General features: G+C 45.3%; 1 protein-coding gene across 2 annotated transcripts in view; it reads left to right on the top strand.

Annotated features, from left to right (window-relative positions):
- The window catches only part of LOC134902637 (occludin-like), a 68,025-nt gene that overhangs the window by 28,013 nt on the left and 25,023 nt on the right, over window positions 1-14,989 (top strand). For both annotated transcript variants that reach the window (XM_063914403.1, XM_063914404.1), the window contains exons 5-7: window positions 7,260-7,418; window positions 7,762-7,933; window positions 8,042-8,083. In XM_063914403.1, the coding sequence (XP_063770473.1) occupies window positions 7,260-7,418; window positions 7,762-7,933; window positions 8,042-8,083 (373 nt within the window). The remainder of the gene's footprint in view (window positions 1-7,259; window positions 7,419-7,761; window positions 7,934-8,041; window positions 8,084-14,989) is intronic.

Below are 14,989 nucleotides of genomic sequence, written 5' to 3'. Positions count from 1 at the left end.
ATTTGCGTTTGTACTCGGCCAAACTCCAAAATGATTGGTCCGAGTTTCTTCCTTTGGCGGAGTTTGCTTACAACAATGCCTGTCATTCCTCCACCAATGTGTCTCCATTTTTTACAGTTTTCGGTTTTCACCCCAGGGCTAATTCCTTTTTTCAACATTCCTCTGTCTCCTCGCTGACCTTGACCTCTCATCTCAGACTCATTTGGAGAAAAGTGCACCTTGCTCTCAGAAAAGCGGCATTTCGGGAGAAAAATTTTTCTGACAGGCTCCGGCGGCCTTGCACTTTTAAAGTAGGAGATAGGGTATGGTTGTCGACTCGCAACATTAAACTTCGACAAACCTCAGCCAGATTGGGCCCCAAATTTATTGGACCATTTCATATTATAAAAAAAATCAATCCAGTTGCTTTCCGGTTACGTTTACCAAGAACTCTCCGGATCGGAAATACGTTCCATTGCTCCTTGTTGAAACCATACGTTTCTTCCAGTAGATTTCCTCGAAAGGTCTCTCAGGGGAAATCACCAGTAGATGTACAGGGTCAGCAGGAGTTCTTGGTGGAGAAGGTTCTCGATTCCAAGTTGTCCCGGGGTCGGCTTTATTTTCTGGTACATTGGAGAGGTTATGGTCCAGAAGAAAGGTCTTGGGTCCTGGATAAGGATCTCCATGCCCCGAGGCTCAAGAGGGCATTTTTTCGAGAATTTCCTCAGAAACCTGGCCTTAGGGGTTCCTTGACCCCTCCTCAAGGGGGGGGGTACTGTTAGGCGCCGAGGGTCCGCTCGTCAGTGCGGCCCGGCGCCTAGCAACTAGGGACGCCGCATGCGGACAGCCGCCGGCTCCCTAGCAACGCTAGACGCCGGGCGCATGGAGCCGCACAGACCCTAGCAATATATATATATACTGGTGGTCACAGCAACATTCTGCACTGTCCCCTCCTACTATATACTGCGCACAACTAAAATGCAGCACAGGTATGGATGCATAGTATACTTGACGACACAGAGGTAGAGCAGTGGACTACTGTACCGTACTGCTATATATATACTGGTGGTCACAGCAACATTCTGCACTGTCCCCTCCTACTATATACTGCGCACAACTAAAATGCAGCACAGGTATGGATGTATAGTATACTTGACGACACAGAGGTAGAGCAGTGGACTACTGTACTGTACTGCTATATATACTGGTGGTCAATGGTCACAGCAACATTCTGCACTGTCCTCCTACTATATACTACAATACAGCACAGATATGGAGCGTTTTTCAGGCAGAGAACGTAGATATTTTCAGCACACTGAGCTCAGATATTTGCAGCACACTGAGCACAGATATTTGCAGCACACTGAACACAGAAACTGAGAGAACGCAGCCACGTCCTCTCCCTATCATCTCCAAAGCACAAGTGAAAATGGCGGCGACGAATACTCCTTATATAGAATACGAATCTCGTGAGAATCCGACAGCGGGATGATGATGTTTGGGCGCGCTCGGGTTAACCGAGCAAGGCGGGAAGATTCAAGTCTGCCTCGGAACCGTGTAAAATGGGTGAAGTTCGGGGGGGGTTCGGATCTCGAGGAACCGAACCCGCTCATAACTACCTATCATAGAAACCTCAGAAACATCAGTCATTTGCGACCCAATTGGAATAGCATCCACCTCTGAGTCAGGCCCTGTGTACTTTAGTTAGTTCATATGCCTGGTCACTACACAAATAACAGGTGTGGGCATTGACATATGTCCTTTATGGAACCAAACTTCCCCTAATGGTTAGGACATGAGAGGACTACTACTTTCTTAAATAAACTTGAAAAACAGGCAAAGGTTCAGCCAATTAGCTTGATCCTCCCTCTCCTATTTGACATATCACAGTCTGTCTATTATTATTGCAGAAACCAATGCCTTCTATAGATGTTAGTGTGGTGTAAACAAGCACTGTTCTCTCTCATCAGGTGGTGAGTCCTCCCACAATAGGGCTTCAAGTAGAATTGGTGCATTTGCTAATGTTAATATAAAGGAAAGTCTTGTTATACGGTTTGCTGTTCTTACACTTGTTTAAGTCCACTGGAGAAGTGCCGAAGTGCAGACTCGTATAGAAACTGGACTGATCATTGGATCCCATAATAAAGGGTATTAGGTGTCACTGTCAGATCCGTCTTAACAGCAGTGTAGGCCCCTGGGCACAGCAATGCACTGGGGTCTCTACCCACCCATCAGTGGTAGGGGTGGGGGGTGCATTCAGCGGCAGCTTTGATGTCCCGTGGGCGGTAAGGTGTGTTCTATCGTTTGCTCAGCATGTAGAACCTGGAGCAGTAATTTCTGCTAATTACTCCTTTACTGCACAGATGGGGCAGGAAGGAGAACACTAAACTGTAGAAGGGGACATTGGGCTGAATGAAGGGGCCCTGGTACATGACTTCCAGGGTGGTAGGCGGTGTTTAATGCGTAGGGGAGGGGTCGATAGTAGAGTGGGCTTAATATTTATAATTTTAAGGTGGGAGGGCAGCTTGCTTGTCTGCAGATATCTCCAGTTCCTGGAAATAGATTTCTTAGCTTTAATGAGATTAAAAAAAAACTAGAGTCCCACCTTTCAGAAGGATCTGGTGACTTGGGGATCAGAGTTCAGTAGCCAGAGGAATCCACCAACAAAAATATAAAACTGCACATTAGGCATGTGGAGCTGGAGCAGGGACCACCTGGTATCTCTGGTTTTGGCCAAAGTATAGACAAGCTGCCAGTGTCCACCGAAAGATGAGAGTCCCATCTTTTGGAACATACCCTCAGAAAAACTCTAAGTCAGACAGAACCAGAGATATCTGGCTGAGAAGAGCAATTAACAGGCTTGGATGGGGGCCACTGCTTTGAAGTCGGATATCTCCGGTTACCCAAGGCCGATTTTCAAAAATCTGGTACCCCTGGAAAGAGGGGACCCTCAGCTATCATCCCAGGGCCCTTTTACTCATGGGGCCCTTGGGCAACAGCCCATCGAGCCCATACAGAAAGACAGCCCTGGTCACTGTTACTCCATCCTGGCATACAATATGTGATCACTATATATGACAGTAGATAGCAATATTACACATACAGTGGGTACAACATAGTAAATGTTAGAAACTCAGGGTGAAATTCCACTACCACAGACATCACAAATTTTCCTGCAGCGCTCTTTAATGGCAAATCATCACACTGAATTGAATTCCTCAGATTGTCATATTCCAAATTCACAAGGTCATTGGTGTCTCTTTACCAGATATCAATTCACCAATCAAACACTGTTTTTCCATGTAATTTGAGGTCTTGTCCCTATAAACTTTTCTCTGGAAGTTTCAAGAACTGAAAATATTGAAGGACAACAACATAATAAAATGCAATGGTTTGTGTTGTAGTGCTGGTTGCACCATGTAGGTTAGGTATTTAGCTGGATGGTTATCTGAAGGTAGTGGTAGTAATCTCTCCATTGATCTCTGCTTGAGCTTATTTCTCAGGTTTAACAACCAATTACTTTTTTTTTTATTCTCACTCTGTAACTTAACTCAGAATTTCTTCCATTGCATGAGCTTTCTGTGTATTATGCTTTTTTGTCTTTCAGCATGTACATAGGCCTTGTATTCAAATATTCTACTATGCTGCAGCTTAAGTTACCTTTTTGTTTCATTGTTCTTAAAATGTTTTGTAGACAACAGGCTGCATCATCCCAAAGAGCAGACAGATACAGTGCATCCGGAAAGTATTCACAGCGCTTCACTTTTTCCATATTTTGTTATGTTACAGCCTTATTCCAAACTGGAATAAATGTATTTTTTCCCTCAAAATACTACAAACAATACCCCATAATGACAACATGAAAACATTTTTTTTGTGATTTTTAAATAAAAAACTAAGAAATCACAGCCTTTGCTCAATACTTTGTTGATGCACCTTTGGCAGCAATTACAGCCACAAGTCTTTTTGAATATGATGCCACAAGCTTGGCACACCTGTCTTTGGGCAGTTTCGCCCATTCCGCTTTCAAGCTCCATCAGGTTGGATGGGAATCATCGGTGCACAGCCATTTTCAGATCTCTCCAGAGATATTCAATCGGATTCAAGTCTAGGCCCTGGCTGAGCCACTCAAGGTCATTCACATAGTGGTCCTGAAGCCACTCCTTTGCTATATTGGCTGTTTGCTTAGGGCTGTTGTCCTGCTGAAAGATGAACCATCTTCCCAGTCTGAGGTCAAGAGCGTTCTGGAGCAGGTTTTCATCCAGAATGTCTCTGTACATTGCTGCATTCATCTTTCCCTCTATTCTGACTAGTCTTCCAGCTCCTGCCGCTGAAAAACATCCCCACAGCATGATGCAGCCACCACCATGCTTCACTGTAGGGATGGTATTGGCCTGGTGATGAGCAGTGCCTGGTTTCCTCCAAACATGATGCCTGGCATTCACGCCAAAGAGTTCAATCTTTGTCTCATCAGACCAGAGAATTTTGTTTCTCATGGTCTGAGAGTCCTTCAAGTGCATTTTGACAAACTCCAGGTGGGCTGCCATGTGCTTTTTACTAAGGAGTGGCTTCCGTCTGGCCACTCTACCATACAGGCCTAATTGGTGGATTGCTGCAGAGATGGTTGTCCTTCTGGAAGGTTCTCCTCTCTCCACAGAGGAATGCTGTAGCTCTGACAGAGTGACCATCGGGTTCTTGGTCACCTCCCTGACTAGGGCCCTTCTCCCCTGATCGCTCAGTTTAGACGGCCGGCCAGCTCTAGGAAGAGTCCTGGTGGTTCCGTACTTCTTCCATTTACAGATGATGGAGGCCACTGTGCTCATTGGGACCTTCAAAGCAGCAGATATTTTTCTGTACACTTCCCCAGATTTGTGCCTTGAGACAATCCTGGCTTGAAGGTCTACAGACAATTCCTTTGACTTCATGCTTGGTTTGTGCTGAGACATGCACTGTCAAGTGTGGGACTTTATATAGACAAGTGTGTGCCTTTCCAAATCATGTCCAATCAACTGAATTTACCACAGGTGGACTCCAATTAAGCTGTAGGAACATCTCAAGGATGATCAGTGGAAACAGGATGCACCTGAGCTTAATTTTGAGCTTCATGGTTAAGGCTGTGAATACTTATGTACATGTGATTTCTTAGTTTTTTATGTTTAATAAATTTAAAAAAAAAAAAAATAATAATTTTTGTTTGCATTGTCATTATGGGGTATTGTGTGTAGAAGTTTGAGGGAAAAAAATGAATTTATTCCATTTTGGAATAAGGCTGTAACACAGTGGTGGCCAACCCGTGGCTCTTGAGCCACATGCGGCTCTTTCTTCATTCAAATGTGGCTCCCAACACTCAAAGTCACGTGACCACAAGAGATCTGTAAACCGCTGCACTCCAGCCAGGCATGCAGCAGCACTACGTAGACTGAGAACTGAGGGAGCCAAATACACATGGGGGAGCTAGCTGGAGTGACACATGGGGGAACTGAAGTATATTATGTGAATCTGGCTTTTCAATATATTTTATGCGGATCAGGCTTTTTCAATTATTTGATGTAGAAGTGGCTTTTTAATTGTATTCTATGTTGGATATGGCTTTTTCAATGTGTTTTATACCAGGGGCGTCGCCTAGCAGGCACGAGGTCACACCCCATTTTTGCAAGTGCGCCTTCGGCTCCAAGTCGGCTCTTTGACGTACCTAACAAGATTTCTTGGCTCTTTGTCTCTGACTGGTTGGCCACCCCTGCTGTAACATAACAAAATGTGGAAAAAGTGAAGCACTGTGAATACTTTCTGGATGCACTGTATGTCCACTCCTCATGCTCTGTGGTTTCAGTCACCGCAAACAGACACTCTCAAGGACGGTTATAGTCCCAGGCAACGTGGCCACGCTGGGCACCTTTCTTTATTAATATGTGCCTTTTATTCGCATAAAAGAAGCGCCAAAACTACTTTGCTAGTTTACACTGATGAATTTGATGTGACATTACAGCATTTGCGTGCCCACGTGGCTGAATCTGCATACGTTGGCCACTGCTTTTTCTCACGCCAGTTTCCTTATGTTTTTAACTGCGTGTTTAAAACTAATTACTATGTTGTTAAAGTCGCAGCCCTGTGTTTCTGGCATAGATTGAGTGGTGTTTTGTTGTGTTTGCAATGCTACTAAGAAACAAAATTTATAGATAAAGGCTGTATGTTATACTTCTAGAAGTGGTTTAGTTGCACCAGGAGTCTTCCCTAGTTTAGTGTATAGCAGACTTTCACAGTTGGAGATCTACCAAAGTGGCATATTTGTGTGGAAAGGGTCATGGTATATCACAAAAAGGGCATGGCTTTGCTAAGCAGAGTATGGGAATTGTGTCATACATTGGCCCCCCACAGAGAAATAAACACACACACACACACACACACACACACACACACACACACACACACACACACACACACACACACACACACGCATTGTCCCACACAACAAAAAAAGTAAAACAACAAAACCACTGTCACCCACAAAAACAAAAAAATATACATTACAGACATTTAATTGTCCCAACTCCCCCCACCCCCTCCATAAAGACTGACCTGACCTCACAGAGAGGAGCTCCTAGTCCTCAGCCATAGCAGTCCAAGATGGGTGGGTGGGCAGCTGCAGTTGCCATTTTGTCCGCCAGTCTTCTTTGGTGCAGGGTCCTCAGCAAATAAGAAACAGCCTGATTCCTATTGGCTATTGCTTCGATTTGCACAGCTATCCAATAGGCATCAGCCTAATTCTTATTCGGTTGGTGCTGGCTGCTTCAGAATGTTAATCGCAATCAACTGGTCGCATGTCCATAGTCAACCAATCACAATTGACATTTTGGCCACCTCTGGTGTATAGACATTATGGGGTAATTTTATTAAACTGCAGGTTTCTAGAAGTTGAGATGTTTAATATAGAAACCAATCAGATTCTAGTTATTATCTTCTAGAAGGTGCTAGATAAATTATATGTAGAATCTGATTGGTGGCTATCGGCAACATCTCCACTTCTAAAAAATATAGGAAATAGGAAATATAAGAAATATACCTCCAGGTGTGTACCTATCTGTACTTCATCTGCTTTTACAAAAAGGTTTGCTTTCCTGCTTTTATCATTTAGTTCTAAGTTTAGAGGTACTAGTTTCAACCTTACAATCACAATTATTTACAGATTAATGCTCAGCAACTGTTGTATTCCCAACAGTCCGTAGTGTTTCAACAGAATTCTCTATTATATTTATACTTGAATGTGATTATGTATTAAACAGTCCAACTGTCACTGAGTCCCAGGAGCAAAGCAGGGGAAGACCAGTCCGCAGGGGTCGGCGATGGAGGAGGAACCCAGAGCTAGATGAGTCTCAGTATGAAACAGATTATACAACAGCAGTGGAATCTGGGGATGAAAGAGATCTGGATGAGTGGGATAGGTAAGTGGCTACTTCTCTAGAGGCCAATGCAGGAACTAAAATGGTGAGACCTGAAAAACAGCAGCATTCATTTACCGGAGTAGAACAAGACTTTAAAACTTAACTCTGGTAGGTGCAGGTGCACAGAGTCCTGCGGATTCATGAGGGCACATACTGTACACTCGATACCCATAACTTTACTTACCTTTTGCCTGTGCTGCTGGCCGGCTGCACCAGATTTTTGGTATTGTCGCTGGTGACATATTTCTGAATAAACACCATATATATTGAACTGGCGCCACATTTCCAAAGATTAAGCAAGAAATATCAGTGTGCCTGCTAGATATATATTTTTTCTCCCCAGCATATACCCACCTATTACTTCAGACACACAGCGCCAGGATTATAAGCGAGAGTTTGATTCTGACCTCCGGAGGTACAAGAAAATGTGTGCAGAAATGGATGATATCAACAACCAGTTGCAGCAACTAAGCAAACAACTAGATGGACTACCTGAGAACACTGCCCAGTACCAGGTAATAGAAAATGGACACACTGAACCCCCATGCTCTCTACAATAGGTCTCCAACCCATGACCTACCTATCTCTATCCTGATCTCCTTCATTTGTTTTTGTTATTGCAGGGAGTTGCAGAAGAGTACAACAGACTGAAGGAGCTTAAGAGAGTAAGTGACTAAAAAACGTAATTAGTGGGTCACTTAACTAATAACTTGATTTGCCTCAAGCTTGATTTTGTTATATTTTCCCACTATTTCAAGTGGCTTAAAGGCAGGGAAGCTATGCAACAAAGCAATGAGAAAGGGAAGTCAGATGCTTGGTTGCATAGGGAGAAGAATAAGCAGCAGAAAGAGAGAAGTAATAATGCCACTGTATAGGTCATTGGTGCGGCCTCATCTAGAATACTGTGTCCAGTTCTGGAGACCATGGGGGGTATGCAATTAGCTCCGGTAATCTCGGAGCTATTGATTTCGCCCTCCCTGCCTAGTCAATTGAGGCCGTTTTCACCCGTTTATTAGGGACATTTTCACCAATGCCTTTTCATCTTTTTTTTTTTTGTGTGTGAAAAGGCATTGGCAAAAAATGCCTCAAAATCAGCAAAAATGGCCCGTGTTTTCACCAGCGCAGGTAAGAATACATGTGGATTTGCCAATCAACATGTTTTTCGCTCCTGCTGAATTTTTGCCTAGGCGAAAAATGATCCTGCTATTGAATAGGGTGAATCCCCATTCTCCCTAAAAATAGCGAAAAGTCCAGTTTTTCTGCCTAGGCAAAAAAAAAAAAAAAGACCTACTTGCAACACTACGGTAAATCGTACCATTTGCGGGCAATTGGATTGACAACATAAGTCCTCAGGACACCAAACAGTTTACTTTTCCAAGTTTGTTCACAGAATCACAAACACTTAGCTCCACCTGTAGTTCTATTAAAATGACACTTGTGCACCCACTATGTGACCTGGAAAACGTGAACTTTTTGGGGTCCTGAGGAATGAGTTTGAGAACCTATGCCTTACAGGTGAGATTCTAATTTTGAAAAGTAGATTATATACTAGTTAGAACTTCCATAATAAATGACTGCTACTTACCTGCATGTGTGATATTGTAGTGCTCCGCTGCATCACTTTAAGCAGTTACAGAATGTACTAAGAGACCTAAAGCTACAGAATTTGATCAATAAAAACTAAGGGTATCATTTAGGAAGCACAAGACAGCAGAAGCACATGACAGTCTCTTGGATTATGAGTTGCTCCTTAATTTGCACTAGTGCATCTAGGTTCCCGTTATAGGGGGTCATTCTGAGTTGATTGCTCGCTGCCGATTTTTGCAGCGCAGCGATTAGGTAAAAAAACGGCAAAACTGCGTATGTACTGCAAAGCGCACGCGTGTCGTACAGGTACAAACAGCATCGTTGCTGTGCAATGCTTCTAGCGACGAATGCATTCGCACAGCCGATCGCAAGGAGATTGACAGGAAGAGGGCGTTTACGGGTGTCAATTGACCGTTTTCTGGGAGTGGTAGGGAAAACACAGGCGTGACCAGGCGTTTGCAGGGCGGGTGTCTGACGTCAATTCCGGGACCTCCAACGCTAGAATCATCGCACAGAATAAGTAACTACAGGGCTGGTCTTGTTTTGCACAAAATGTTTTTGTACCACTGGGCTGCACATGCAATCGCACACTTGCAAAGCGAAAATACACTCCCCTGTGGGCGGCGACAATGCGTTTGCACGGCTGCTAAAAGTAGCTAGAGAGCGATCAACTCGGAATGAGGGCCCTAGTGCATTGGTCTGCATAGCAAGACAGCAGTATGTGAAGGAGCAGAGGTTGGCACCAGCCAGTGGGAGGAGTTGTGCAGAGAAAGTAGTAGATGCACCCCATACAGGAAATAAGCTTTGAGTACCAGTGCAAAACAAGATTATTTAAATGAGATTTACTAACATTTAAAAATAAATCTAAAAAATTGTCTGTTAGTAAATGTGTGTTTTAGCCTCTGAAACACATCGATCTATCGGGGGAATTAAAGTAATTTTTTACTGGGGGTTGGGGGATGTGTGAAAGTTTTATAGTTTTCTTGTGGCACTGGGCCATGATAATATTTTTATTGATCAACTCAATCCGTGTAAACCGGGAATCCCGGCATGGAGATCTTTTTCAATCCCAAATCCCAGGATTGAAAAAATAAGGCAGGATTGGCTTCCTTAGTCTCTCCCTTATGGTGCTTAGTTTGCTCCCAACTCTGAATGAGCTCCAGTATGCACCTTGTAAATGATAAACAGAAACCTGACATTGAATTAGGCCTATGGATCTCTATGGGAAAGGGAAATGGAGAACCATGGATGGAACAGTATAGTTCAGTGATGGCTAACCTTGACGCTCCAGCTGTTGTTGAACTACACATCCCAGCATGCCTTGCTACAGTTTTGCTATTTGGCCATGCTAAAACTGATGCAGGGCATGCTGGGATGTGTAGTTCAACAACAGCTGGAGTGTCAAGGTTAGCCATCACTGGTATAGTTCATGCTTTATTCTGATTTGTATGTGGTAATACTCTTTCATAGGGCTCAATGGGGAATGCAACTGAGCTTGGATATGAGTACAAATGCCCAAGGACATTATTTTATACTCACATTTGGGAGCAATTTTACTATTCCACGAACAGGGTCGGACTGGCCCACAGGGGTACAGGGAAAACCCCGGCGGACCCCACTGCCTGGTGGGCCAACCTCCTCTTCTAGGGATCAGATTCCAGACTTTGCACTTGAATTATACATTATACATAGGATACATTATACTGCACAGTCCTATGGTATTTTTTCTACAGTGCATTGCTGTTAATCTGGTACATTATCATGCATGCACTAATAGTATTTACTATATATATTTATCAAGGGGCCCAGACCATGCTTTCTCTAATGGTTAGCCGAACCTCTAATGGTTAGCGGCTGGTCACACCCCTAAGCAAGGGCCCCTACCACTGCATTACCCCGGTGGGCCCTTCATGCACCAGGTCGGCACTGTCCATGAATGAGGAGTGTTTATTTGTAAAGAACATTAATTAAATGTAATATTAGGTATATTAGGTTTAGAATGTAGATAGATTGCTATATATGTGTGACTGCGACTGTATTTGCATACAGAGTGCTATGCTACATTGTTTTCCTGGAAGACACTGTAACATGGCATTTCGAATACAGATACAGCCACAATTACACACAGAATATAGGCATGCTGCATATAATTTTAATCAACAGGATCTGCTTGTTTGTCATATTACATTACTTTGCGACTAAGACGCATTTTCACGGGAAAAAATGTAAAAAAAGACACTCTGTGTTACCAAGTCCCGCCACGGCATGGCGTGACTTCAAGGGCTGTTCAGTGTGACTGCAGCAAGGATGTAAGAGGACACATCTGTACCTGCATCCTAGGGCTCTAACGGTTAACGGCACTTTGTACCCTACGCTGTAGCAAGACACATTAGTAGTCAGCTGAGGTTTGTTTTGAAACAATGTATTTCCAATTGTAAAGCGCAACGGAATTTGCTGTGCTATATAAGAAACTGTTAATAAGTAAAATAAAATAAATAAACAATGAGGATGGGGGAAGGGGGGACAGCAGACCAACAGGGCACTAGCGTCAGGTTTGTGATGTCGTGCCGCCTCCTCCTCCCTTATTACACCTCTATGAGCAGTAGTTTAGCCATGACATTGATCATGTGTGCTCAAATGTTCCTATGGGCCAAAACAGTTCTTTTCTCTAACGTCCTAGAGGATGCTGGGGACTCCGTAAGGACCATGGGGAATAGACGGGCTCCGCAGGAGATAGGGCACTTTAAGAAAGCTTTGGATTCTGGGTGTGCACTGGCTCCTCCCTCTATGTCCCTCCTCCAGACCTCAGTTTTACACTGTGCCCAGAGGATGAAGGGCGCACTGCAGGGAGCTCTCTTGAGTTCTTTGCTACAGAAAGCATTTTTGTTTGGATTTTTACTTTTTCACAGGGAGCACTGCTGGCAACAGGCTCCCTGCATCGAGGGACTGAGGAGAGAGGGGCAGACCTACTTAACTGATAGGATCCGCTTCCTCGGCTACTGGACACCATTAGCTTCAGAGGGGGTGAACACAGGTTCGTCCTGGGCGTCCACCCCCGAAGCCACGCCGCCGTTCTCCTCACAGAGCCAGAAGAACAGAAGCAAGAAGACGTCTCAGGCGGCAGAAGCCTTCAGCTTCACAGAGGTAACGCACAGCACTGCAGCTGTGCGTCATTGCTTCACATCACCTCACACACTCCGGTCACTGTATGGGTGCAGGGCGCAGGGGGGGGCGCCCTGGGCAGCAATAATAACACCTCTTAGATGGCAAATAGGTATATACATGTACAGCTGGGCACTGTACATGTATATAATTGAGCCCCCGCCATTTTACACGATTTTGAGCGGGACAGAAGCCCGCCGCCGAGGGGGCAGGGCTTCTCCCTCAGCACTCACCAGCGCCATTTCTCTCTCCACAGAACGCTGAGAGGAAGCTCCCCGGACTCTCCCCTGCTTACACACGGTGAAGGGAGTTTAAAAAGAGAGGGGGGGGGGCACATAATTGGCGGATAAAGTATAATACAGCGCTGCTGGGGAAAAGCATTCTGTGTTGGTCTCCAGGTTGTTGCGCTGGGGTGTGTGCTGGCATACTCTCTCTCTGTCTCTCCAAAGGGCCTTTCAGGGGATACTGTCTTCAGAAAAAATTTCCCTGGTTGTGTGCAGTGTGTCGGTACGTGTGTGTCGACATGTTTGATGTGGAAGGCTCGCTTAATGTGGAGGGGGAGTGCTTGAATGTCAGGTCGCCGTCGGCAACGCCGACACCGGACTGGGTGGATATGCTGAATGTCTTGAATGCATATGTAAATCTCCTGCATAAAAGATTAGACAAGGCTGAAGCTAGGGATCAGTCAGGTAGCCAGTCCGTGCCTGTCCCTGTGGTGCCAGGACCTTCAGGGTCTCAAAAGCGCCCCATATCCCAGGTCGCTGACACAGATACCGACACAGATTCTGACTCTAGTGTCGACTATGAGGATGCAAAATTACAGCCGAAGGTGGCAAAAGGTATTAGGTACATGATTATTGCCATAAAAGAGGTTTTGCATATCACGGAGGAACCCCCTGTCCCTGACACGAGGGTTCACATGTATAAAGGGAAAAAGCCTGAGGTCACGTTTCCGTCCTCATTTGAGCTAAGCGAACTATGCGAAAAGGCTTGGGAATCTCCGGATAGGAGACTCCATGTTCCCAAAAGGATTCTCATGGCGTATCCTTTTCCACAGAAGTATCGGATACGATGGGAATCTGCGCCTAAAGTAGACAAGGCGCTGACACGCTTATCCAAGAAGGTGGCACTGTCTTCTCCGGATACTGCTTCCCTCAAGGATCCTGCTGATCGCAAGCAGGAAATTACCATGAAGCACATTTACACACATTCAGGAACTATAGTTAGGCCGGCTATGGCGTCGGCCTGGGTTTGTAGTGCTGTCGTGGCATGGGCAGACTCCTTATCTACGGAGATGGACACCTTAGATAGGGATACCATTCTAATGACCATGGAGCATATCAGAGATGCTGCCTTGTATATGAGGGATGCTCAGAGAGACATTTGTTTACTAAGCTTTAGAATAAATGCTATGTCTATATCTGCTAGGCGGCTCTTGTGGACCCGACAGTGGACGGGAGACGCCGACTCAAATCGGCATATGGAGTCATTGCCTTACAAGTGGGAGGAGTTGTTTGGAGAAGGCCTCTCAGACCTAGTCTCTACTGCTACGGTCAGTAAATCTAATTTTTTACCTTATGTTCCCCTGTAGCATTCTAAGAAGGTACCACATTATCAAATGCAGTCCTTTCGTTCCAATAAAAACAAGAAGGTACGAGGATCGTCCTTCGTTGCCAGAGGTAAAGGCAAGGGAAAAAAGCTGCACTCAGCTAGTTCCCAGGAGCAGAAGTCCTCCTCTACTTCCGCAAAGTCCACAGCATGACGCTGGGGCTTTCCGGGGGGGAAGGGGGGGGGTCAGATCAAGTGGGGGCATGTATTCGTCTTTTCAGCCACGTCTGGGTTCAATCACAGGTGGATCCCTGGGCAATAGAGATTGTTTCCCAGGGAAACAGACTGGAATTCGAAGACATGCCCCCTCGCCAGTTTTTTAAATTGGCTCTGCCGGCTTCCCCGTCAGAGAGGGAGCTAGTGTTAGCGGCAATTCACAAATTGTACATTCAACAGGTGATAATCAAGGTTCCTCATCTCCAGCAAGGAGAGGGTTATTATTCATCCCTGTTTGTGGTACCGGAACCGGACGGTTCGGTCAGACCCATTCTAAATCTAACATCCCTGAACCTGTACTTGAAGAGGTTCAAGTTCAAGATGGAATCGCTCAGAATGATCATCGCCAGCCTGGAGGGAGGGGATTGGATGGTGTCCCTGGACATAAAGGATGCGTACCTTCATGTTCCGATTTTCCCCCCTCACCAGGCGTTTCTGAGGTTTGCAGTACAGGATTGTCACTACCAATTTCAGACGTTGCCGATTGGTCTTTCCACGGCCCCGAGAATTTTCACCAAGGTAATGGCGGAAATGATGGTGCTCCTGCGCAAGCAGGGAGTCACAATTATCCCGTACTTGGACGATCTCCTTATAAAGGCGAGATTTCGGGAGAAGTTGCTGGACAGCGTGTCTCTGTCCGTGAAGATGTTGCAGATGCACGGCTGGATTCTCAATTTACCGAAATCCCAGCTAGTACCTGCAACGCGTCTGACCTTTTTGGGCCTGATTCTAGACACAGACCGAAAAAAAAAGAGTTTTTCTTCCGGTGGAGAAGGCTCAGGAGCTCATAGCCCTGGTCAGGAACCTTTTAAAGCCAAAAAAGGTTCCGGTGCATCATTGCACAAAGGTTCTGGGGAAGATGGTGCATTCATACGAGGCCATCCCCTTCGGCAGGTTCCATGCGAGGACTTTCCAATGGAACCTATTGGACAAATGGTCCGGGTCCCATCTACATATGCAGAAATGGATCACACTGTCTCCCAGGGCCAGGGTATCTC

The sequence above is a fragment of the Pseudophryne corroboree genome, chromosome 1, assembly GCF_028390025.1.
Source record: "Pseudophryne corroboree isolate aPseCor3 chromosome 1, aPseCor3.hap2, whole genome shotgun sequence".
Classification (NCBI taxonomy): Eukaryota; Metazoa; Chordata; class Amphibia; order Anura; family Myobatrachidae; genus Pseudophryne; species Pseudophryne corroboree.
This window is presented reverse-complemented; position numbering and strand designations above follow the sequence as displayed.